At 36.5% G+C, this 27,733-nt stretch overlaps 1 protein-coding gene across 1 annotated transcript; it reads right to left on the bottom strand.

Annotated features, from left to right (window-relative positions):
• Window positions 1–564: 564 nt before the first annotated feature.
• Btla (B and T lymphocyte associated) lies at window positions 565–24,748 on the bottom strand. The gene is made up of 6 exons (XM_047565243.1): window positions 24,535–24,748; window positions 12,057–12,380; window positions 7,225–7,260; window positions 5,798–5,941; window positions 4,262–4,308; window positions 565–1,041 (listed from the first exon to the last, which is right to left on the bottom strand). The coding sequence occupies exons 1-6, from the start codon at window positions 24,632–24,634 to the stop codon at window positions 754–756; spliced, it is 939 nt and encodes a 312-aa protein (XP_047421199.1). The 5' UTR covers window positions 24,635–24,748; the 3' UTR covers window positions 565–753.
• Window positions 24,749–27,733: the final 2,985 nt, after the last annotated feature.

Genomic DNA, 27,733 nt, shown 5'->3' with positions numbered 1-27,733 from the left:
TATTCAGATGCCCACAAGTATATTAATTCAGCAGCATTATGTCACATTCACATACGTGATCCCACATGACCCAAACACCAAGTTACCCTTCTGCTCATAAATGCTATGCATTGATTGCTCCATAAATACCTATATTTGCTTCACAATCTAACAGGGCAAATTTAAGCATTTAATACATCCAATTGGTATATTCTATAACCATATTGCACCTATCCTTTCCAATCTTTGCTTATGTCAAGTCTAAAATTATTTCTCCTTTAGATGTAAGAAACACTAGCTTTAGATTGACATAAAATACTTTCTAGTTACAGAATATTGACTGGAAACATACAGTAACTGTTTTTATAGTTACTCAAATTGGAACATTCTTTCCTTTTCAAGAGTGTGTAGTGAACTGATCAGATAACACAAACCTCTCTTCCCCACAAGTCTCTCTGAAAGCTTCAAAGGAAATATTGGATTTATAGATTGGGTAAAATATAGCAAAATTTAAACGTTCTACTGTTGTACTATTAATAATATGAAACAGTTTTGGAGAGAAGATTTTGTTGTTCAAGGCTATAATGTAAAATTATCCCAAAAAAGTTATCAGGAGGAATTGTAATCACGTGTTCTGTGAACCCTTAAGACACAAGCACCCACATAAACCACCTTGAAGAGAAAATTCCCACATTGAGGAATATTTGACATCCTGTTGTGGCCAGAGAGTGGAGGTGACAGGCCCATCATCAGATGATCACAGGTTGATTGGTATCAGGACCGGTTTTGACTCCGCACACAAACGGATGCGTATTCTGTCGGTGCTTCTTGCACTGGTCTTGCCTGTCTTGGGTTCACACCAATGATAGAATGATTCAGGGAAGCGTAAACAATTCCCTGTTTGTTTTCCTCTAGGCATGCATTAGAATAGACTTCAGAGCCTTCTTGTATCCTGAACAAGGAGTCATTATCATAAATTTCAGTTTCTGATGGCAGTGTCTGGGAATTCTGTGTGATGCTCACTTCACCTTGTTCACTCCTAACGGGCTGAGGGACATCAACCTAAAAGAGAAAAAAGGTGCACCACTGAATGATAATGTGGATTCCTTAGCAAACTGAGCAAAAGGCTGAATAGTGTCATATACCATGAGAGAAATAATCTACTGGTCCTCACATATGCTGCTAATATCTACATTTTGGGGAAACACTTGGTTATTAAGGGATAAATTTTGAGGACTACTATGTGGCTCCCAAGTGTTTATTTGGTGTTTTATTGTGGGGCACTTTTGAAATTATAGAACACTTTCAATTCCCTTCAACATAAAAGTTCAGTCCAAATTAACAGGAAAAACATAAACTACCCCATGAAAACTGCAAGCATTTCATAATCCAATGGTAAGTATTAATGTAGGATAGAATAGAAAGATTCGTAAATAAAGCAGAATGTCTACCTCCTGATGAGGGTCAAAAGAATAAATGTTATGAGCTATCCGAGATAAACAATCATGATCTGAGAACCAGAGTTGGAAAATTGATACCAGTTTTGGAGAGACAAAGCTTAGATAAAGTTCTAAAATATTATTCCAGTTGTTATTTCTATCACAAGAAAATTCTTATACTTTCAAAGAGTGTCAAATATCTTAGAGTTTCCAAGAAAGAGGTGAGTTTGTGGAAACTAAAACTAAAATGAGTAATGATAACTTCTCACTCTTTTCAGTTATTTGTTAGCCATTCCTAGCTGTACAAAGGATTTATCTGATAAAAGTGAAGATGTCATGTTAATGAAAGGGGTTATTATTTCAATTTTTTTTAAATCTCAATTTTTCCAATTAGTACTTTTGACGTTTGGCCTAACTCTTTTTTTTATTAAGTCCATAAACTTTATAGTCTACATACCTTATTTAGTCCTTTGTAATTCTCATCATGATGTGTATAGTAGGATGTGTATTATATCTCCTTGGAAGAGTTCTGGCACCATCCTGAGAAATGAGGTAATAACTGCTTCCTCTAAGGAGGTGACCACCCAGAATTAACACTAAGTCTGAATAGTGGAAGGGGCTGAGGTTGCTGGACTCAGATAGAATGTGTCCCCATCTCCACACAAAGGAGCCTAGTCAAAGCCAATAGATTCAATAGACTGCAGGCTGTCAAATGACCTGTAAATAGCCATGAATCCTCAATGTTTCCGCATGGCCCCTGTTATACTTTTTAATTTGTATGAATCTGTCAATTCAGTTTCCTGGCCCTCTTCTCAAAAGATGACTCATTGCCATGGAGAATTTTGTTAGAATGAACCTGGTACTCCCTCCCTGAATCTCCTTTGTAATATTCCATCAAAACAGTGGCTGCCACAAGGATCCCGCACCATGATGTGGTGGACAGAGTTGATACAGACAGAAGCAGCAATGGCACGTTATGGTTTATAAAACCATAAAATGTATATGGAGCTGAGTGTGACAGCACATGCCTGTAATCCTTGGGAGTTCTGAAGCAGTAGGATCACAAGTTCAAAGCCAACCACAGCAACTCAGCAAGGCCCTAAGCAACTTGGCAAGATCTTGTCTCAAAATGAAATATAAAAAGGGCTGGTGATGTGGCTCAGTGATTAAGCACCCTAGGGTTCAATTCTCCCTAACCCCTGCCCTCCACAAAGAAAAAAGTGTACTGAATTAAAATACACATACCATAACGTTCAACTTTGAATTTCACAATTCCATGGTTTTTAGTATACAATAACTTTCATGCTTTTATTTTGGAATAAGTCCAGAACATCAGTTTGTATATCTACTAATAAATTAAAGTCAAAATGACTGTAGAATGGGCAAAAAGAAAGCAAAAATTCTTTCATAAGCTTTAGAGACTATTGACAGGGATAAGCTGCTACAACCTGCCACAAAAAGCTGAAAGTTTTAGCACCAAACCCAGTGCCTACAAATGCTTACTAAAACTTAATATGAGTTTATCAAGTTGAATGATTTGATTCTGCATAAAATTCAGCCATAAAAAAAATGAAATTATGCAATTTGCAGGAACATGGATGGAACTGGAGAACATTATGTTAAGTAACATAAACCAAACTCATAAAGTCAAGGGTCATATGTTTTCTCTTACATATGGAGTCTAGAGAGGAAAAAGGAAAAAGGGGAGGGGAGGGGATTTCATGAAAATGGAAGTGACATCTGTAGAATAGAGGAAAGGAACCAGGGGGAGAAAGGAAGAGACAGGAAATACTGGGAAATGATATTGACCAGATTTTATTGTTATAGTGTTTGATCATGTACATGTACAAATCTGTAACAATGAATCCCACCATTATGTATAATTATAATGTACCAATAAAAATAGGGGGAAAATAAAATAAAATTTGACAGCTAGGTGGGAAATGTTGAATACTATTTAATATTATATGTAGAATTATTGGTTGTATTTGTCTCTGGCATTTCTGGAACTTTGAAGATACTTACTGCTTATTTTTCTCTCCTTTTCCTTACTGAAACACAGACACACACATATCAAGTACCTCATTATGACTATTTTAATTAGAGAGCTTCATTTTTTCCCACAAATACATTGCTTCATCTTGCATTCTTTCTTTAGTTCCAATAGCTACACAACTTTGGATACAAAAGAAAGACTTATTTTTTTATAATTTTTTTTTTACAGACTGTATTTTGATTGATTGTACACAAATGGGGTAGAACTTTTCGTTTCTATGGTTGTGCACAATGTAGATTCATACCACTTATTCTCCAAACCTTACAGAAAAAATTGCCTTCAAAATGCCTTTTCCTTTGTCTGGCTGTCTCTTCCTTTCCTTGATGAGCCCACACACTTGACTATGGACTTTGGTATAATCATTAAGTCTGGAATCATGTCTCTTTATCTACAGGTATGTTTATGAAAAATCTAGTTGTTCTGATGGAGTTAGGATTTATTGTGATAATTAACCTATAAATATGGTTATTTATGGATTCATTCTTTCATTAACTCTCTATTCTCTTCCAGAAAGACTTTAAGGTGTTTTTGTAAAAATAATGAATAGCCCAAAGCCACATAACGGACAAGAGCTGAGCCAAAGTTATGTGGGTCTCTCTTTGACTTTCCTGTTTCTATTCTGGACTGCTTCCATGACCAAAGAAACACTTATTATGAGGCTTGTTATTTCCAAAGAGTCTTTGATGCATTAAAAAAAAAAAATGAGTGTCCCATGGTCACGCAAACTTATTGAAAAAAAAAAATTTCACACAAATTGCATTTGTCTTAATAGATACATCAAACATACCAGGTTAATTTCCCTTCCTTCTGTATCTGAAGGCTTCTTTTGTTTCCCTGGAAGACAAAAGTGAAAAAAAAAAAAAAAGTAATTAAAAAGAGGAAAGAAAGCAGAAGTAAACCACAGCACCGACCCCCATGCCTACCCTGTTGCATGTGAGCAATGGTGTCATATGTCTGGGCTTGTATATGTGCCTTGGCTAGCGTGCTGCACACGCTCCAGGGGGTGATCATTCACATTGCCCATTTCCCTTTAGCCTTTCTATAGTATATCCAAGAGGAAGGGGCAAGAGCTAGCACTTTATTTTGTAAAGGTCAGAAGCCCTTGCTCTGAGTACATCTCATACTCAATCTCTGGAGGCTGAGGCAAGAGGATCGTAAGTTTAAAGTCAGTCTGGACAACCTAGTGCAGCTCTGTCTCAAAGTAAAATAAAAAATAGTAAATGGACTGGGGATGTAGTACCCTGTAGAATGAAGCCCTGGGCTCAATACCCAGAACTGCAAATAATAAAAATAAACAAATTAATTTTTTTAAAAAAATTATGTCTGCCTCTTTTCTGAATTTCTTTTAAGAGTGGTTATAGCAGCCTCTAGAAAAATAATGGAACGTACAGAGAGACAGAGAAAGATCCATGAAATTGCAGATGCAGAGGTGGGGTTACAGAGGATTCCTCAGAATTGTAAGAAGGTTCTGGACTTCAAAAATCCTCACTGGAAGTACTTCAACCAGATAAATCTTTCTCCTGTGGCAATGAAATCAGGGTAGGTAGTCTGTCTGGTTTCGTTTCCATACCTACACTACGGCCGATGGTATGGGAAAATGAATGGGAAGACACGGAAGAAAAAGAAAAAAGAGAAAACTGAGGTGACAAGGTCAGAGTTAATCAGAATTCTCAATGCATCCCTATCTTACTGGTTTTAAGTGTTTGGTGGTGACACTGACAGAATGTTTTCAAAAGCAGAAAGGAATTATTTTCAAAATACCACACCTCTCCCGTTTTCGCCAAACCCACATTTTTCAAGCACATTATTGTTGAGTGACTATTGAGTTCAATTTAGTTCAGTTGTGTGTTTATGATGGCAACATATGCATGAAAGGACATGCATATGAATTCCCAACAGGGACTGTGCTACTGGGATGATGCAGTATAGCTGTAAAAAGGTAGACAGAACAACTCAACTCAGACACGTTCACCTGAGAGATTGTTTCAACTCCCCCACTTTTGACTCAGTTTAGAAGAGTTCTTTCACATGCAAGCATAAGATTGATGCCAATAGAGTAAGAATGTCCCAGGAACATGGCCTTCTGGCAACACCCCTGGGCTGTGCACTGTTCTGTGATGCATGTGCCTCACTATGCAAGAGGGAGCCCAAATAGATCCACTTGTTTTTTTTGGTGAAAACATGAGTAGTCTCCCAGGAAATCCTTGTCCATGGTTTATCATAGATCAGAAAAGAAATGGGAACCAACTGAAAAATCTATCAGTCCCAGGAAATAGAACCCCAGATATGTGCTACAGAGGGGCAGGGGGAAAATGGAACCCACCTTGGTGCCTTTTCAAGTAGCAGAACAGGCAGAAACAGGCAACGACGAGGAAAGGCAATCCTCCCAAAGGAAGCAGACCGTAGAGGAGCCATGGCTTGTCTGCTACCTCTTCCTTGGAGGGTGGTCCTGAGGCACTGGGTGCATCTGGAATGTTAGTCAGTGCTAAAGACAGTTAGGAGAGAGCTATGTTAGGATCAGCAACATCCTTCTGCATTGTCAGATGCCTCGATTTCTTCTCTGGGGGCCTCTCCTGAAAAACTAGGCCTCAGTACTTGGCTTAATCTTTTGCAAAAATCTTTTATTTTGCTAGAGTTAATCTTCTGTAGAACAATTTCATAACATCTCTCAAAAAGTATTTCACCAAGCCCTTCCCTTTACAGGATCAAAGTTCACTTTCATATGCACTATTTAAGGAAATTAGAGAAGTCTTTAGCTTTATCCAGTTCTGTGACTTGAGAAAAATATTGTTATTCCAGGAGTTACCCAAAGTCAGACAGCTAGGGAGCCAACACATTTCAGATACTAAATACACATTTCTTCAACACAGTGCCTTTTCTTTGTCTCACAACTAATTGTTATCTTCAAATACCAAATGCTTTTGATTTCCCCAAATATGCTTTGCCTGGCATATAGCTGATGCTCATTATTATTTATAAGAGTTAACAAACATCAAGGCCACTTGTACAGGGTAGTCTGAAATTTATTATCAGGTTGTGAAACAATTTAGTAGATAGCAAATAGCATTTATGGAAAATGAAGCAGAACACAACAGAATACATCAAAATTGATCACACACAGTACAGCAGTGATTCTCAAGCAGGACAATTTCTCCCCCAGGACACACACGGCCATGTCTGGAGATGTTTCTCCTTGTGACTAGGTCAGAGTGGGGCTGGCATATAATGAGCACAAGCTAAACACCCTACATTACGCAAGACACCTCCTCACCACAGTAAAGATTATCCACAATAAAATCTCAACATAAGTATGGCCTTGTGAAACTTTTTACTAATATGCATGTTATGGGTTTTGATATAGGATCTATTTTTTATTTGAGGTTACTGTTGACCAGCATGAAAAGTACTGAAATAAGATATCCTATTATAATGTGTGTAATTTGTTTCCCTAGATGCTTGGTTTTAGGGTAAAAATGGCTAGAGGCAACTGAGGCTGGACCTATAGTTCTATAGTTTCAGAATTCAGGACAAGTGGTAACAAACATCAATAAACGTTGCACTGTTCATGCTGCAGCTGCTGTTGAGCTTGGGCAGGGAGCCAAATCATCGCCAGAGTGGGGGAGGGGGCTGGATACCAAACAACAGATAATCTAATGCAAACAAATTCACTTGACTAAGGGGATCCAACTTCTATTACTTTTCCAACTGTCACACAAACTTGTAATTTTATTTAATTAATTTGATACTTACTTATTTGAGATTGTTCTGAATTATTTTGGATCTGTTCTGAAATACAGAAAGAGGATGAAGAATTGAAATTGGTTGAGAAAACAATGAGTGTATTCTCGGGTATGTCTAAAATCAAAGCTAAATTTGGAGAGGACTCTGGTAATTGCATACTGAAAAAGAATCCGATAACCCAGCTCAAGGTCAGTTTGCATGATTCTATGGATCATCACTGTAAGATCATGAAATAAAGTAAATCCCTAAGTTAGTTTCAGGCTCAAAGAAAATCTTTGCAAATACAATGTAACTCTCATCCTTGCTTTGATTCCCTCTTCCCCATTCATTAGGCATTGGGACAAAAAACAGCCCATACAACACCTCTAGCACCTGCAATAACAAGACACACCAGCAAGTGCTCCAAATCGAGTATGGAAGGCCATCAGGAAAGGATGTTTTGGGAGACATTCTGGGTGCTCATTCTGAAACAAAGACTGTGCCTCTCACCCCCTGCCTTCTCACTCCATACCACATTCTTGCTCAGATAATTACCACCTTGCTTTTGTGAAGTTCCTAATCAGGACTGACCAGGGACAGGCTGAGAACAGACTTCCAGAACACTGTATGTTCCCATGACTATTCCCCAGCTCAGTCCACTTTCTCCTGGGAATTTGCTATATTTTACAAAGTGCCTTTCTTCATTCTGGGAGAATACTGCTTTCCCAAGAGCATCCAAGTCCCCAGTTTGTCACATGCCTGTTCTTACACGAACCCATTCTTAATGAACATAAACAGCAAAGGAAAGTCAGACCCAAAAACAAGAAAATGCCCAATAGCCCTTCAGGAAGATGTTTCAAGGGGAAAAATTAAATATTTTTGTCATACCTCAAAATGTATTTATTAAAGTATGTTTCTTAAATATAATTCCAGGGCATATTTTTTTCCTCACTTCATACTTACATCATTGAGTCCTCTCATGTCCAAAAGAAAAGCAATTTTTTAACATTTTCCTATTACCTTTGTTTTCACCTTTTCATTAAGTTAGAATTCACACCCAGTTTAAATTAAAGATAAGTCCAAAATAATTTATTTGACTTTTGGAAGGAAATAGAGAAAACCTAAAGAAATATGATACAATTTCCAGGACATTATAATTGTTTATGGGACTTCAAAGCATTTCCATACATTACTACAGTGAAAGAAAATATATAAAAACTGAGAGACACAGAGGCTTAAATGGCATAAGAATTGACAGAAAAGAAAGTCGCATCCCCTAGAGCAAGGGGAAAGGCTTCCTTGAAAACTTGGGTAATGAACTAGACTTGAACCGAGGGCTGAAGTTTTGATAGGTGGAGACAGGTGAATGGATGCCCTACGGCGAGGGGTGACAACGGCATAGGAGGGGTCACAGTAAAGGCATGGCCTTGGCAACCTGGGCTGTTTGGCTGAGTGGAGAGGTTCTATGTGGAATCCAAAAGGAATCCACAAAGATAGGCGGAAATGAACTGAGGAAGACTTTGAGTGCTGATGAACAAACGTAAGCCCAGTTTTGTGAGCACTGAGGATGCTCTCCAGGAGACAAGAAGTATATTAGGCAAATTCAGTATAATAGGGATATTTTTGGCTAAAATGACCAAAATGGGAAACACTAAGGTCAAGAAGTCCAATAGTACCATAAATTGGAGTCGCCTGACATGCTCTTAGAAGCTATAAAGGGAACACATCAACAGAGTGAAAGACTATTGACAGGAGCAGAAATCCAAAAGCCAAGTCCCAGTGTGGATCAGAAGCCTTGACTGACAAAGTGATATGAAAGAGACTGATATGAAAGAAAGAGAGAAGAGAGTGATAAGGAAGGGAGGAGCATGAAACTAGGAGGTTAGAAATCTTTCAAAAGAAAGGAGACCTTTCATGTGTTCTATTTAACTTTTGGTGTCTCACTGCTTTATCTTCACATATTTTGTTCCAGTATAAAAGTAATAAAACCCCTCAGGGCAAAGAGTTTAACAGGACATGCTTTTGTGCTGACTTGTTTTCCTTAGCTTAATGTTTCTGAGGCTCATCCAGGTTGCAGCACATATCAGTGCTCATTTCCTTTAACAGATCACGAATATTCAGTCCTGTGCCTATGCCACATTTCCTTTAGCTGTTCATCAGGTGGTGAGCATTTAGGTTGCTTCCACCTATGGACTATTGTAAATAGCTGCTATCAACATTCATGCAGAAGTTTTGGTGTGGCACATATTTTAATTTCATTTGGGCATTTACATAGCCATGCAATTGCTTGGTCATGTGGCAACTAGGTTACCTTTTTGAAGAGCCACTAGACTCTCTTCCAAATTAACAGTGCCAATTTTACATTGCCACCACAAGTAATTTGAGAGGGTTTCCACTTCTCCACACCCTTGTTTATTTATTTTTTAATTCTTGTCATTCTAGTGGGTATGCAGTGATAATCTCACTGTGGTTTTGATTTGCATGTCCCTGAAGATTAAATGATATTGAGCTTTTCTTCATGCGCTTATTGGCCATTTCATATATCTTCAATAACATGTCTATGCAAATCCTTGCTTATCTGTTTATAGTTGAGTTGTAGTAGTTCTTTATATATTCTAGTTAACCATCTCCTGTCAGACACATGATTTGCAAATATTTTCTCATATTCTGTGGTTTGTATTTTTACTCTTTTGGAAGTGTCCTTAGATGCAGAAAAGGTTTTAGGTTTTATGAAGTCAAATTTATCTACTTTTTTGTTTATGTTTTTCTAATTGTATCTAAGAAACTATTACTAAATCCAAGACCAGGAAGATTTATACTTTTATATATATATATATTTGTAGTTTTATATAAATTTAGTTTTCATAGTTTTAACTCTTATAGTTAAATCTCTGATCCATTTCTTTATTTGGTGTGAGACAAATGGTTCTAATTTATTCTTTTACCTGTGAGTATACAATTGTCCCAACCAAATCATTCATTTGGATTTTTTATTTGGTGGTATTCAATGCTATGGAACAAACCGGAGTCTCTTCCATGCTAGGGGCAAATATCTTAAAGTGTTTCCCCTATATTCTCTTCTAGTAGTTTTTAAGTTTCAGGTCTTAGATTAAGGTCTTTCACCCATTTTGAGTTGATTTCCATACTGTGTGAGATAGGGATCAAGTTTCAATTTTCTACATATGAATACCCAGTTTTCCCAGCAGCATGTGGTAAAGAGGCTGTCCTTTCTGTAATGTATATTTTTGGCACCCTGGTCAAAATCAGTCAGCTGAAGATGTGTGGGTTTGTTTTTGAGTCCTCTGATTTGTTCCGTTGATCTCTGTACCTGTTTTATGTCAGTAGTATGCTGTCTTTGTTACTATGACTCTGTGGTGTGTCTTGAGATCAGGTATGTGATGCCTCCAGTTTTGCTGCTTTTCAAGATTGTTTTGGCTTTTCCAGATCTATCACAATATCATATGAATCTCTAGACCATCTTGGGGAATATTATCATCTTCACAACAGCAAGTCTTCCAAACCATGACAATAGAATGTGTTTATACTTATTTATATCTTTAATTTCTTTTAGTCATACTTTCTTTTGTTCAGTTTGCAAACCTTGCACCTCCTTGGTTAAATTTATTTCTAAGTGTTTTATTTTTTTGATGTTATTGTAAGTGGAATTTTTTTCCTTAATTTCTTTTCAGTTTGTTCTTTGCTAGTGTATAGCACTACCACTGATTTTTATATGTTGATCCTATGTCCTACAAGTTTGCTGAATTTGAATGTTAACTGTAGTAGTGTTTTTATGAATTTTAAAGCAATCATCTGTATAAAAGTTCATGCCGTCTTTGAATACATCATTTTACTTCTTCCATTAAAATTTAGATGCCTTTTACTCTTTGTTCTTGCTTCCTTGTTCTGGCTACAGCTTCCAGTTCAATGTTGAATGGAAGTGGCAGAAACCTTCCTTGTTTTGTTCTTGATCTTAGGGGAAAAGCATTCAGTCTTCCACCATTGGTTAAGATGTTTGCTGTGGGATTTTCAGAAATCAAAAACTTTTATTCTCCTTTCTTCCTCACTGTATTTTTTCTCTCTGCTCTGTTCAGTGTGGTTTTCTAGGACTTAACCTCCACCTGTCCTTCCTTAGCTGTTGCAGTCAATTAAAGGCCTCTGGGGAGGAACTGGGGAGTCAGCTGAAGCCCTGCATAGTCCCCAAAACTCATCAGAGTCAAGCTCCCTGTGTCCATTTGCTCTATAGGCAAACTGTGAACATTTACACGTGTGTATTTATCTGAGCACCACACATGTAACTTGCATTGACTATAATTGACAAAGTCAAAAAGAGAAAAATGGAAGAAAAAAATAAAAGAAAAATAAAGTAAGGATGGGGCTGGGGTTGTAGCCCAGTGGTAGAGCATTTGCCTAGCACATGTGGGGCACTGGGTTCAATTCTCAGCACCACACATAAATAAATGAATAAAATAAAAGTCCATTGACAACTAAAACAAATTTTTAAAATAGAAAAAATAAAGCAAGGACAATGAAGAACTATCTGCAATTACTGGTGTTCACTGTAATTTTTTTCATTGCTTCAATAATCTACTTCTGAACTTATCAAGTATATGATATAATCCATAAACACAAAAACAGTAACTTTCATTGTATTTTTCTTACTCTTCTCTAACTCACTTCTCGCACACACGCACACACATGCAAACACACGTGCACTCGTGGATCTCACACTCCGTGAGATGTGGCAGACTTCTGAGGTGATACAGGCGTTCAGTTTCTAACCTACTCGCTCAAAAATCCAAATCTTTGGTTTCCTGGAAACACAATGAGAAAAACATTAGATGATCTGGGGGTTGAGAACTCACCGGTCACATAAAGGGTTATTGAATGACTTTGAGCGAGGAAAGACCAAAAATTCGCATGACAGCTATAGGAGCCATTGTCGCTAGGAAGCACTGGTTCAAAATGTAGAAAAAATACTGAAATATTCTTCCTTTCTTCCCAACTTGTATGTGGCTGAAGTCTGTCCCTGAGTTGTAAACATTTTGTTCCATTGAACTTGCACCAAGTCACATTGGGTCTATTAGCACAGTATTTGACAAGGCATTCCATTTTAAAGGAAGTTCCTGCTGAGGCATAGTATGTGGAATGTCTCCTGACATAAAGTTGTTCTTTACATGACTCCTTCCCTAAAAGATGAAGACAGAATTAAAATCAAATATGTTCTTCTTAACAAGCATACATATGCCACTTCAACCATTTCTACCAAAAATTTCTCAAACTTAATTATATAATTTTTCTAGATAATATTTTCAAGAAACTGACTCTTTCTAGCCCAGTGTCTGGTACATAGTAGTCATGTAACAAATATTTACATTTAATATTTTGAATACTGGATTTAAAAAATAATTTCATCTTCACAACAAAAATACTATATATTAGTATATCTGCTTTACAAATGAGGAGACTGAGGTGGTAAAGAACTTGTCTATAATAACATGCCAAAAATTAGGAGAATTAAGATTTAAGGTCATATTATAGTCTCTTGCTCTAGAACTCATTAACCATTAGTCTGTATTACTTCTTGAGCACCTCTTATTCCATTAAATGAAGGAGAAGAATTTTTGTAAACAATTATTTCCCTAGAATATTTGGAATTAGAAATTTTCTCTTCTGGTTTTTCAATAGCCTTAATCCCGCCTTGCAAATTTTCTCTCCTGACTATCTTTATAGAAGACATGCAATTCAAGATAATCATCTGAAGATAAGATGGTCCTAGTTACCCTGACATATTTATTCTCCGACAGGAAGGAAGAGTAGGGTTCCAACTCTGGGAATTTCTGCATGCTGGCCCAACATACTGCAAACATGCCTCCCTTTGAGGAAAAGAGCTTTTCACTGGAAATAGGCCTTTCTATATACTCTATGACCTCCAGTTAGCAACTGTCAAGTGTGTATAAAATCTGCAGCCAGAAAAAATTTTAAAGATTTCTGTCATTGAACAAGTTATCATTAACTTATCATGAATGTATTTACCCTGTAATCTCTACATTCAAAATATAGCTGAGAGTCAAGTTGTATGAGAAAGAAATATTTTCCAAGGTGACAAAATAGATATCTCAATATCCAAACTTTATCTCATTTTATATGTAATTCTTACAATGTCATTTTTATTTCAGACATGAAATAAAACATGCTATAAAATACAGACCAATATGCTCACAATGACAAGACTTAATCAATAATAGAATTTTAACTATTAATTATCTGAGTTCCATTCATAAAAGTAGCATGAAATATGGTATGCATTTATAATAATAAAAAATTTTACATCATTTACCTCATATAACTGATATGTATATGATATATATATATAAACCACCAAATGTTTTGTTATGATTCTAACTCCCTGAGGTAGTGAAATAAAATAATTAAAATAGGCAAAGATTCTTTCTAGTTAAGCTATTTGTGGTAATTTATATCTTTAAAAAAAATTTTTTTTGCAGTTGTAGATGGATAGAATGCCCTTATTTTGTTTGTTTATTTTTATGTGGTGCTAAGGATTGAATCCAGTCCCTCATACATGCCAGGCAAGCACTCTACATCTGAGCTACGGTCCTAGCCCTGGTAATTTATATCTTTTTATTTTTCTAGCAAAGATAAGACTAAGCACATGGTCTTAAAGGTAATTAAAGTACTTTTACCTTCAATCTTCTAGTTTTTTATTAGCCTGTTATTTTATGTTTTGAACTACTCTGTCAGCAATGTATGTAATCCATCTCCATTCATTTCTTTCACACATCTTCAAATATTCTTCTGAATAGATTCACAGAATCATGAGCTATAATTACATAAGCATACCTGAGGTTACAGGTAAAAGCCTTCTTTAAAGACCAGAAGAGCTAAGGGCCCCACCACACAGGGAGACAGGCAATGAGTTAGCCGGCAGCTTTGGGGCCCTGAGTTCCACAAGCCTCTCTACCTAGAACAATGTTCCACTTTATTTCTAAACCCTTATAGAATGAATATTCTCATTTTTAGCTATTTCTTAATACCTAATAAGCCTTTTACTCTAATTCCTGCATATATCATCAATTCTAGCACATAATAATTGAAATTTGATTAAATTTTCAGGAATTCAATTGAGAGAGAAACTTTAGAACTTGATTGACTACTGATAACTATGTTGAGACTACAAACAAGTTCACTTGAAGACTTGCTAAGTCAATTTACTTTTAAAATTTCAGAAAAATGAAAGCAAATGAAAAGTAAGTCATAAGGATGAGGTTTTCAAAAAATTGAAGAGAAAGAGTAAGGTAATTTACCAAAAGGAAGTGCCTAACAATACAACACCTGGATGTTGTTACAGTCATAACAAAAAAGCAAGGAGTTCAGAGGCAGAAAGGTCAAGTGAAACCGTTTCCAGATGTCTGTTTTAACTTAGTGGACTATCACAGCCTCCTAACTTCCCATTTTCATTTTCTTGGGTAAATTAATAATAGTTTATGGAACCTGTAAATTTGTGCCAGAATTTCAAAAATCCAGATGGTTACAAAGACCTTTTGTTTTCAAGAGTTTACTGTTTAATTAGACAATTTACCAAATGATGAGGTCACTTTTCTAGAATATACTTATTACCTACTACTCTTTTTACTTAAAGTTTACCTGAGCTGAAAGCAAGGTTTAGAGGGTCCTAGTATACTGATTGTTGGGAAGTATAGAAATAAGACATGATGCCTGCATTTTGGAATTTGGCTCCTGATGGGAAATAAAGATGCAGGACAAAGGGGAGGATAACACTGTAAAAATGTACAGACCACTTTGTGTGAAGGTGCATGACCTCAGCTAGGGCTCTTGAGGAAAGTCTTCATGGTACCTGAGCTGAACCTCAGTGAATAAACAGCCCTTTGACAATCAGAGCAGAGACAAGCAAGGTATTTCAGGACTGAGGAAATGGGGAAAGAAAAGTTGTTCATCTAGAAATCTTATGGTCCATTCAAGGAACTGATGCAACTGGATTGCAGTTTTCTGAAAGTGACAGAGATTCCACTGGTTGTTTCAGAATAAATGGAATAAGTATTAGGCAGGGAAGTTTAAACTTTACCTGTCCACCATGAGAAAATGCAGTGCCTAATTTGGGGTGGGGGACATTTATAAAGGGCATGGAAATCACTAAAAATGAGAATATTTATTTGAACATGCCTGTTTCAAATGCTAAAATATTGTGTAAACTTGAGATAGCTGCCCAGTTTCAGCAGCACTCTATTGCTTCACAATAAGAAAAAGGATTGAACTACAAAAATAGGGAAGTTCTTAACCACCATCACCTTCCAGCACACAAACACATACAACTTCACTTCCCCCAATGTGTGACTGACTGTGAAACCACTTCTAGACTGAAGTTTCTACTCATTGTGATATTACGCCCTTCCATTTAGTCAAAGAACTGTCACCTGGTGCTAGTAGCACAATTAAACACAATTTTTGGTCTTAGAGTCCTGTGATTCTATGCTTGGGAGGAGTGCACAAAATTGATTAGCTGGTAGAGGTGGGAAAAAGAGCTAGCTGTTGTCTTTAGCAACATCACTAACTTGCAATGGGATTACAGAAGCACCGTTGGGGTTCCTGCATATTTTTAGCATCAGGAGGATCATTAACAATCCCAGTGTGAATTCTGATTCCACAGGCATAGGAATATTTCTTGAATGGAAGAATGAATAGATGAATGCTTGGAAACCAGGCATTAAAAATTATCAAGAGTATTTCCTCTGTGCATAAACAAGGTGTTACTCTTCCTATCTCTCAGAGACTAAACCTGATGTTTCTAGGGTGAGAATGATCCACTGAACCAAATGTCATAATTCTAATTTTTCAGGATATGTGGGCAGCCAGATCTCCAAGGAGGACTGCTCCCCTGCCCTTCCTGGGAAGTTGTCAGGGGATAGTCTTGATCTTTATCCTGAAGTTGCCTTAATGTTCAAAAGGTTAAGTGAGCATGTTTTTGTAATAAGCAAAAAAAGAAGCTAAATCAAAGAAAATTATCTGAAGTCTTCAAGGACACCATGAAGAAGCCAAAAGGAAGCTGGTGTGGTGGCACACTCCTATAATCCCAGAGACTGGGAAGCAGGAAGATCAGAAGTTCAAGGTCAATTTAGGCAATTCAATGAAATGCTGTAAAAGGAAGAAAGGAAGGAAGGAAGGAAGGAAGGAAGGAAGAGCAGACTGGTGATGTAGCTCAATTGTAGAGCACCCCTGAGTTCCATCTTCAGAAAAAAAGAAAGGAAGGAAGGAAAGAACAAAATTCACAGAATGAGAGAAAACGATTGCAATTATTTATTTGTAAGAGTCTAAGAGCTAGAACATATAAAGGACTTTCACAGTTTAATAATAAAAGGCAAATCATCCATTAAAGAAGGGGCAAAGAATTTGAGTAGATATTTCTTCTAAGGTTATATACAAAAGGTCAAATGAACACATGAATAGAAGTTTAACTTTGGGCATCTTGGTACATGCCTGTAATCCCAATGACTTGTGAGGCTGAAGCAAGAGAATTGCAAGTTCAAGGTCAGCCTCAGCAACTTAGCAAGACTGTCTCAAAATTAAAAGGACAAGAGATGTAGCTCAATAGCAAAGTGCCCCTGTGTTCAATCCCAAGTGCCAAAAAAAAAAAAAAAAAAAAAAAAAAACCAGAAGAATGTTTAATATCATTATTCACCAGAGAAATGCAAATAAAAATCTCAATGGTATACCACTTTACACATACTAACACATACTAGAATGAGTATAATAATCATAAAACTTCAGAAAATAACAAGTGATTGTGGGAATGTGGAGAAATGGGAACTCTGATACACTGCTGAGGGAAATACAAAATGATATCATTGGTATGGAGAACAGTTTGACAGTTCCTCAAAAAGTTAAGCATTATAGTTATCCTACAACTCAGAAATTCCATTCTTTGGTTTATCCCAAGAGAATTGACAATATGTGTACACACCATATCTTGTACAGTAGTGTTAATTGCAACTATATTCATAATATTTTTAAAAAATGGGAAAAAACCTGACTGTCCATCAGTTGATAAATGTATAAATAAAAGTGGTATTTCCAAACAATGGAATATTATTCAGTCACCAAAAGGAATGAAATATTTATTCATATTACAATAGAGAGGAACCTTAAAAATACTATGTTAAGTGAAAGAAACCAGATACAAAAGATCACATATTGTATGTTCCTATTTCTATTAAATGCTCCAAACAGGCAATGCATAGAGACAGAAAGCACTTTAGTGGTTTCTAGAGATGGGGAAAAGGAGGGAACTGGGAACAACTTAACCAGTATGGGTTTCTTTGAGTTGATGAGAATATTCTGGGATAAGATGGTGGAGATAGCTGCACAATGTCTTGACTATGCTAAAAACCACTGAATTGTCTACTTTGAAGTGATGAATTGTATAATATATGAATTTTATCTCAATAAAAGACCACTGTGCCTACAGGCATGTTGACAAGTCTTTTTCATCTGTTGTGAATTATGAAAATCCATCTTAAGGCACGCAAGGCACAGAAAGCTTTCCTCAAGGGGACTGCATCATCAAACAAACATTTTCTGAAGGGAGAAAACAATCACAGTTGCTTTGGGCTGTGACTTATCTGTCAACTCTCAGTTATTTTTGTAACTACTGTATTATTTTTGCTGTTTTTCTCAAACATCCGTATGTGGTAATAGGGAATTTTTGATGCTGAAAATAATTAAAATAAATACATGCAGTATGAGTTTAAAAGCATCTAACACCTCTAGGTTTTCATATGATAAAATATCTTTGTAAATCACTATAAATTTAGGAATATTCTTAAGAAAACCACATGGGAATTATCATGGTAGACATTCAAAGTCTAGCACAACTCATTTTGAACAACCTCTACCTCCCCATGGAGAAATATTTTCAGAAATAATCATAAAATGAAACAAACAATAAAGTGGCCAGAAAAGAAACACAAACAGTAAATATTTTTGTATTGAATTTCATATGTACAACTATTTACTTTCGCAAATATTTGAAAAATAGAATAGAAAAAAGAAAAAAATGCACAACTATTTGTTCAATTATTTGAGCAATGTGAACTTTGATCCTTTAGTTATAATTTGTGGAATAATTTATAAAAATAAGTGTCCACTAATTAGTAGGTGAATTTCATTAAACTGATAAGTGAACTTTTATTAAAACTGAAATTCTGCAAAGTACACCTTAGGCAACTGCTAAATTTTACCACTAATATAGTTTTTTTCTTGCTCAATTCTGTAGTTTCAAAACAATTAGCCCTTTAAAAAGTGTGCATTTCAATTGTAAAGATACTAATAAAGTATTTGATATATGAACCAGAGTTACCAGGTAAAAATATCACACCCTACACTCTGTACTCTGTTTCATTGTTTTAAAACTTTAAACAAATAAATATTCAACACAATTGCATATAGTGATGGGAATGAAGCAGCCTCTCCTGTGTTTCTTCATCTCTGTTATCATTGTGGTGTTCATTTAAAGTGGACAATTGAGAGGCAGGAACATGCAGTACCACAGCAACTGGGGATCTAGACTATACCTGGAGCACTGGAGTGATTCTGAACATTGTATATTTATTCTCAAAATGAAATCAAGTAACTGAATTTGTATGTGTCCAGGGCCAAATCTAGGTGGGAAGTTCTTGGAGTTCACTTGCAAATAAAAGGTAACATTTATTGAAGAATAAAACCTACAAACACACTAATGTGAAGCTTGCACACATATTAATACTCAACAATAACACATTGATCACTTTAAACTTAAACTAAATATTATAGGGGAAGTGTCCTACTACTGACATTACTCAGAATTGCTGGTGCTGTACAATACTAAATAGGCTGTGAGAATGCACCCAGGGATGTAGACATCCTAATGCCTGTGGCAATTCAGGAATGCGATGGTTTCTAGTGCAAAGAGGAGGCAGAAAGTTGCTTATGTGGTTCTTCAACTGTGCAGTTAGATTTTTATTTATTTTAAACATGATTATAATCTCTGAGAGCTTTCAGATCCTCAAGAGGGAATGCATCTTCCTGACTAGGCCAATCAGGAAGGTGTTACGGAGAGGAATGAGTCTTCTCCCACTCCCAACCCCGCCACCCTGCATACTCAGTCTTTTTCCCATTATCACAATCAATACCATCCCCCCTCCTAAAAAATGGTCCCATGCTATTCAGGGTGGCATGCGTCACTCTATTTCAACTACTTCTGTGTTGATGCATTTGTCCCCTGTCTAGTTTACCATGACCTTGATTTATGGTATCCATCTCTGCAGAAGGAGGTAGCCTTAGGAAAGTATGAAGGTAAGAAGGCATGACATGCCCCAAGACAGAAGAGGAAGCTTGAAGAAGTGAAGAATTCCCTGTTTACAGCTCTAAATGTTCCTATGCCTTAAGACACAAACACAGTTAAGCCCTTTAAGAGGTCAATTAAAAGGCATTGAGGTGACAATATATGCACATCAAAATACCCTGTAGTGGTTAGGTCATAACCACTGAAGAAAAACTAGACTTTGCAAGTATGTGGGAAGACCTGATTTAAGTTCACTCATGGATGATATTCCAAAATATTTACTATGTCATGCTGCATGGCCATCTAGACACCAGATCGGTTGCTCAGAAAGGAATACTAGACACCAACAACTACACGGTCCAGTGACTTCCAGCTGAGCAAGTGTAATTGCATGTACAAATACTATCAGGGCTGAAAAGAGTAAGTAATCTGTGAAAACTATTAGTTAGGTTCTTAAATTAGGACTGTGATTATGAATCTTTTGTGAAATACCATTATTTCTTATTTCAAAAAAACACCCTTGATTATCACTGTTATCATAAGAAAAATCCTGAATTGCAGTATTCCTCCATTGAAAAATTCTAAAAATTTAAGGAAAGTTCAAAAAGGTTAATTTGAGCTGACAGTGTTAGTGATGAACATAGAAATGTAAAATATTTTAGAAAACTATAATATTACTAAAGGCATAATAGACCAATAATTTTTAGGGACATCAGCCAATATCTTGGTCTCTATCAGAAGAGATGATGATAAATAACAAATACTTCAGATACATGCTGGGGCGACTGCAGAGGAGAGTTTCCACACTCGGGAGGAAAAAGGCCTCCGGATGATGGTATGTTCTGCTTTACTTCAGTGGAGTAGGATAGTGGAGGGAGGGCAGATGATGGCCACCAGGGAAGGGAAATAACTGCATCATCCCTAGCAGATTGAGGCTTCCAGATGACACAAGGCAGTGGCTTGAGCCCAGTCAAGGAAATCCATGCAGAGCAATGGCAGTACATCAAAGACCCTGGGAGGACATCAACCCGCGCACCTTGGGGGAATCATACAGGTAACATCTGAAGGCCCAAATGGTATACTTACTGTCATAAACTAGCTGACATACATACACAAAATCAGAATGTGGTGACATGAGATTAGAGCTAGAAGTCACTAATTCAAGGTTTTGTAACCTTTATTAAATGTATTACTTTAACATTAGAGCAATGAACCCACTGCACATGTCAAATATTCCCAAAATTGATAGGGATACCCGGATAAATTTAAATATACATGACACATAAATGTGTTAAAATCAGAACTTGTGTTATAAAAGGTGACTATTGTTAGTTTAAGGAAAACCCTGTGACTTGTTCTTAGGAATGGAATGGAAACTGAGATTGCTGTGAAATCAAAATATATTCAATACATCTATTTGACAAACAGCATTTAATATAATATAGATCACAGACATATAAGTGGCACAGAATAATAGACATTGTCTCCTATTCTCTGTGGAATAGCTTCTTTGGATATTGTCTTTAGACAGGGATAGTCATTTTCTCTCAAAACACATACAAATGCACACACACTAACATAATATAAAGTTCCCTTATGATGAAAATGGAAAAAATTAATTTCACATCAAGAATACACATAATATGAATCTATATTTATTCTCATTACTTTAAAAACATGATACAAGAAAACTGAGAGAATTTTCATCTTTTACTATTTCCTCTTAAAAATCCCCTTCCTCCAAAAATTTACCTTCTTATAATCATGCATGAATTGTTTCTTTAAGTTCGCTTTCATATTATTTAGCACATTTTGAAACAATTTCTTCTAAGGCTAGAATTTCTCATCGTGTGATATGACTACTTAGGGGGAAATTTGAAGACTATCTCTGCAATCTAGTTGTATAGAGCAATATAAGACTTTAAACCATAAACCTCATGGTTTTATCTAGATTGGGATAATTCTGAAACTGTTTTACCTAAAAACAGTCATTTTTTCATTTGGTGTAGCTTTTGAAAACACTTAGCAAAGCTTACAAAGTGCCTGAGTTAACTCTCCTTGAGATATTTAAGAATAGGATAAGCAGAGATCTTTCAAGGTCATGGGGTTGGATAGCAGATGGACAGGCTAAGTCACATTTGGAAGCACAACTCAGGAATCACTGCTGCAAACTCCCTGTCACCTGCCCATGAGCCCACTGCACCTCACTCACCACTGGACAGTAGACCCCTCCTGGAACCATCCCGACAACAGGCAAAAAGGATAGGATGAATATTTTTAAGTTCTTATTTTCCATTAGTCACTTTTAGGCACATTGCTTTTGCATCATTGTTGAACCATTCTAAATTGAGGACCATCTATATGTACTTCATTTTTAGTCTCACAATGATTTTATGAAGTGGTTACGATGATTACTTTTATTTTTAAGATGAGGAAATTGGGTATAAGAGAAGATAAGCATTTTCTGAACTCTAATTAAAAGCAAAACTCACTGATAATGGAAACAAAGTAGAAAAGTCCCAGGGAGGCAAGATAATAGCTTTTAACTTCATTATTACAATAGAGGAAATTTTTATAGTGGGATGAAGGAAGCAACAATAAAATTAAAGAGCTTCTCATTGTTAGGGAGTCAATTCGAGGCTGTAATCAGTATGGGGGTTAATCTGTTTGTGCCTTAATCCAGGAAATCCTGAAACTGCAGAATGTGTTCCTAGATATTTGCATAAATGGTAGGCATTTTTGTGATAACAGCACATAAGTATTTGGCATTTGTTGGAAGACATGACTCTAAAATTTCATATGTGCATTTCAACAGAAATAAATAGCAAGAGCAATACAAATAAGCCTGATACAGATGTTGTGTTACTTGAACTTCAGAGCTCTTGGCTTTGTCTTGAGGAACAAATCCACCAAATGTTCCTTTTCTTTTTCTTTCTTTCTTTTTTTGTGGTGCAAGAGATAGAACCTAGGACCTCATGTATGTGAGGCAAGTGTTCTTCCTCCGAGCTACACCCCCACCTAATGTTTTTATCTCAACCTATATCCTTAATTTAATATGAGTAATAATGTAATCTATGTAATTTATGTAATCTAATAATGTAATTAACTTCTATATAAGATACCTGGTCAGTACTTGAGCCAAGTCTTTCCCTTTCATTTTCCAAATAATTTGATTCACCATATTCTGGGCTTAATATACTGTACAATATATTTCACTTATTCATTTTAACTTTAAAAACTCAACTATTAGGGATATGTTGGTCACAGGTACAAAGTTTGAGTTAGGAGGAATAGGTTTTAGTGATCTGTTACACAGCATCTTAATTATATAATAATGTTAAACTTTACCTTTTAATTAACTGGATTTTGCGGGAGTTTCTTGGTGAAAGTATAATTAGCAAAAATACCATTAACGGTAATCCAGCTTTGGTTATGTGTACTTGGTATGCAAGGCACTTTAACTGTATTATTACATTTTTAACGATCACTATAGGCCCACAATTTAGGTACAATTATTATCTCTATTTTACAAATGAGGAAAGTAAAAGTGAGAGAGGATAAGAAGCTTAACCAAGATCACATAGTAAATGGCAGAGTAAGTGAAGAAGCTGATTCTAATACCCAAGTCTATTTTTATAAGCACTAAGTTACAACACACTGGAGGAAGAATGGACGTAATATGGTACCCCAGTTGTAGTAAAGCACTGAAAATATTTTCATTAATTTCACAGAGAATAGAAAATAGATTCTTTAGGATGAATTCTGTTTACTCTTTGTCTCTGTTTGTAGCTCTGTGATTGCAGGCATCTAATGGAAGCTGAAATTTCAGCAAAATATCTAAGCACCTAGTGGACTCAACACGAGACACTCAGTAACCGAGGAGATTTTTGCTGTGGTATCCTGGCACCATGGAGTCAAATTCCAGACTGAACAGTTTTAGAATCAAAGAGGACGTTCTTTAGGATGGCAATGATCATATTTTATAACTTAAAAGCACACAAGCTGAAAAATGAGTGTTTGTGTACAGAGGAGAGTTAACTGAGCAATTAGAAACTTCTTCTAACCATTCATAGGCCTTCCTCCTTTACAACTTATGGTCCCGGCGTCTATGTAAGGGAGCAAGAAACCTCAAAATAAAGAAGGACTGATTGTTTTCACATACCCAAAGTCTTTTCGAGTCTGGACAAATGTCATCTATACAGAACTCAAACTGTTTCAATATTCAGCTGACAACCAAGTAGGAATCATTCCCTTCCAACAAAATAGAAGCTGTGTGGAATACTCTGCTCCTGCTTCCCAGCATTTTCTCACTCAATATTTTCAAGGCACACACACCACTGAAGCAAGTACCAATATTTTATTTAGAGAATATACTACTGGAGAGTAACCAAGGAGACAGGTTTAATCTCAGTTATCCAGCACCTGTCCTACCCAAATGACCTCCACAGCATTCTTCTGGAATCAGTTTGGAAAGAACATGCTATTTGGGTTGGGGTTGTAGCTCAGTAGTAGAGCACTTGCCTAGCATGTGTGAGGCACTGGGTTTGATACTCAGCACTGCATATAAATAAATAAATAAATATATAAATATCCATAAACTAAAATATATATACATATATACTTTTTAAAGAATATGCTATTTATTCACTATCAGTATGGTAGCCAAAAAGTTTGTGATAATAGTAGCAATAAATTTGTACTTAACCATTTATAGTAGCTAATCAATTCTTTTTTCTTATCATCAACATGGGTTTTTAAGAAAACTGGCCAAGCAGTGGATTTGGTCTTCACTATTTAAGCATGAGTAGCATGCTCTAATTTGGTGTATATTTTATAATGTCATTAGGGAGCAAATGTAACGGCTTCATTTCGTCTACCATTACCCACTTGGCATAAACATCATGCCCTACTAAGTTCAACAAGGTAATACATTGTGTCCATAATCCACTGAGAAATAAAACCAGAAATAATCGAAGTCAGTACCTTACCGTGGATGCTCCAGAAGCCCAGATATGGGATTAGGAAAAGGACCCAAAATGATTTCCCAATTCTACACATGGTTGGCGATGTCTTCATTTCCCTGAACATCAGTGACAGAAAAACCACTCAAGCAGAAGTCTTCTTTTCTCCCCTGAATTTCTCAGAGATGGATCAGGTTATCTACCCCCGCAGTATCTGAGAAGTAAAGGGGCGAACTAGAGGGAGAGGACCGTAGGAAGAGCCTGAATGATTTTGTGAAACAAAGTGAGCAGAATCTTCTCTGTGGTTTTGCTTCTTGTTAAATGGGCTGTTCACTTTCAAACACTGCTTTGCAAAGCAACTCAGTCCTTAGCTTCTCCTTCCGTTCTGCCACTCTTGCCCCACCTTGAGGTTTTTATCAAAGTGAAATGAACAATTAAACTCTAAAGACATCTAAATTGTTGCAATCTTTAGGTTGAGATTTTAATCAAATCAAGGTCAGGAAATTCGTGGTAAAAAAGTACCTATGGTAAGTATACATTCTCTCCCTTTTCACAGCTTGTGATTATGAAACTTCTTTTATGTAAAAGATCTTAAACTCCAGCCCCCTCCCAAACATCATGAAGATGAGACTGCTTATTATCATGAAAACAAGAAGCACTGATCTGAGGTTATGGAGAAAATGAGTGACAGGATACATTTCCTCAACAAGAGGGAAGGGCCGCTGCCTTTAATCTGCAGATACATATCAATGGAACAAGATCATTGTTAGTATGGGCTACATGTTCTTTCTAAATATATTAAAGTTCCGAGCAAAATGAGATCTTGACTATCAATTAAAGGAAACTTTCATTTTCAACAATCTTTATGTGGTTGCTGTCTGGATGAAGTATAATAGAAATGGTGAAGGAAGAAATAGAAAATTTCAAAATCAGTTTAGGGTTACTGTGGGACTGCTAAAAATTAGTTTAGTTTACAACCACAGGAGATATTCAAATTTGTCACCATTTGAGATTCCAAATGACAGACCTTGCTTAGGGGCCCTCATCCTTTTGTAGTCATTGACAGAAGGTGACTTTGCAAATCTTTCCCCCAGAGACTGGTGATGTGCTCCCAAGGCCAAACTTCAATGGCTTTTGGTACATAAGATTAAAAACTCTTGTGTATTCATTGATTCTGGCACAATATGCAATGATTGGAGATACAATGAAGATGTATGTGTCACTGCTCCTAATTTTAAAGAATTCAGTCAACCAGTATCTGTCACTTCTTTACATCAACCTTCATTATTAGCACTTAAATATTCATGCATTTCTACCATGCATAGTACAATACAGAGTAACGTACAGTTACTTTAGAACTTCCATTATTGACCAAGTGTGTCATTTGGAATGAATGTTCCCCCAAAGACTTTTGTGTTGAAGGCTTGGTCCCCAGTGCAGAGGTAGGACGTTAGGGAAGTGATTGGATAATGGATTAATCTGTTATTAGCTGGATGGACTACTGGGAGGTGGTGGAAGCTGTGGGAGTGATACTTGTTGGAGACAGTAGGTCACTTGGGGTGTGCCTTGGAAGGATATTTCTTGTCCCCTGCCCTTCCTGCTTCCCAGCTATTATGAGCTGAGTAGCCTTCCTCCACCATGCCCTACTGCTAAGATGTTTCTGCCTCACCTCAGGCCCAAAGCAATGGAGCCAGCTGATCAGAGCAGAAGTCCATGAAATTGTAAGCCCAAATAAATTTTTCCTCTTCTGAAGTTGTTGTTTTCAAGTATTTGTCACAGTGACAAATACATCCTGGAATGTATTTATATAGCATTTGCACCCCTCCTTCCTTTCCTGTGCTCAGGATAGAGTGTAAACTTCCTGTGGCAGCTGAAGCAAGATTTGTTGTTCCCTTAAAATGGTCCTAGAAATCAAAAACCATAAACCATAAGCCACAAAACTCAGGATATCATCACAAACCAGAGAGAAGACACATTCACTTCATTTATCTCAACTCAAAGCCTTCAAAACTCACAATTTTAAAAAGACTTTTCATATAAAGGAGTTCATGGGAATTAGATAAAATTTAAAAACAACTTTATGTACCAGCTATTGTGTATCCTAAAAGATATTTATTTTAATAGCTTTATCTGAATGCCGGGTTCTTTATCTCTCCACAGTTGGAATCCTGAGAGACCCACTAGATGAAAACTTGCCTCAGAATCTAACTCCTATCTTTATTCTGGTAAGGAAAAATTAAAAGAAGCTACACTAATAAGTTGGGGTTTTTTTTAGCTTGGTAAGAAGTCAATTTTTTCTTAAGTTTATACCTTATCTGTATAATTAAACTTACCTAGTAATTAAACTTCTGTCTTGACCCCTTTCCTATTATTAGATGACCAAATTATAACTTCCATTTAAATATACAAAGCAGATGCAGAGATGCCTATTTTATTTAAAAAAAAAAATCCAAAGGTGACTGATATAGTGGCTTAAATAGATATTTGAAATTAGTGGGGAGCATGAACTTTTTTGGGGGGTGCTGAGAATTTAGCCCAGGAGAATTTTATCACTGAGCTACATCCCCCAACCCTTTTAATTTTGGGACAGGGTCTCCCTATGTTTCTTAGGTCCTCTCTAAGCTGCTGAGGCTGGCCTTGAACATATAATCCTCCTGTTTCAGCCTCCTGAATCATTGGGATTACAGATGTGTGCCACCATATCTGGCTAGGAAAATGGACTTTAGAGTCACAAAAGATGTGGTATCAAACCTTCACTAGTTACTAGCTGAAGAACCTTTCACAGATTATTTGAAACCCCTTAAGAGTTCATGGTAGACACAGAGATGTACCACACAGGTCCTCCCTTCAAGGATTATTTGCTCTGTGAAGAATGCAGTCATGGATAACTTCCCATTATTAATTCCTTTACAGTCTTCTTAGTTGGAACCCTCCTTGTTTGAGGTCATGCTTTCCCATGACAGCCTGCAGCCAGCGATGGAGCAAGCAAAGTGTACGAAGAGCTGGCCATTTTGACCTGACATGGAATGCCAATGGGCAATACTTGATCACTCTCAACCAAGTTGACCAAGGCTATTTTAGGCGGCATCACAGTTTAATTTCTTCCTCTGTTCAATTTCCCTTCTTCCCCTTTCTTATCACAGACGTTGATCCCTAATCTATTTCAGCATTTTCTTCCAGAGAATCAAACCTGCTCCATATCTCAATTTCCTGTTCTGTAACACAA

The sequence above is a fragment of the Sciurus carolinensis genome, chromosome 9 (assembly GCF_902686445.1).
Source record: "Sciurus carolinensis chromosome 9, mSciCar1.2, whole genome shotgun sequence".
NCBI lineage: Eukaryota > Metazoa > Chordata > Mammalia > Rodentia > Sciuridae > Sciurus > Sciurus carolinensis.
Note: the sequence above shows the minus strand (reverse complement) of the source record. Positions and strands in the feature narration are given on the sequence as shown.

Coding starts and splice junctions, on each gene's coding strand:
- Btla (XM_047565243.1), bottom strand. CDS start 24,634: ATGTTCAGGGAAATGAAGACATCGCCAACCATGTGTAGAATTGGGAAA. Junction 12,381..24,534: donor GGGCTTCTGGAGCATCCACG/GTAAGGTACTGA, acceptor TTCATCTTTTAG/GGAAGGAGTCATGTAAAGAA. Junction 4,309..5,797: donor CTACTTGAAAAGGCACCAAG/GTGGGTTCCATT, acceptor TTTGTCTTCCAG/GGAAACAAAAGAAGCCTTCA.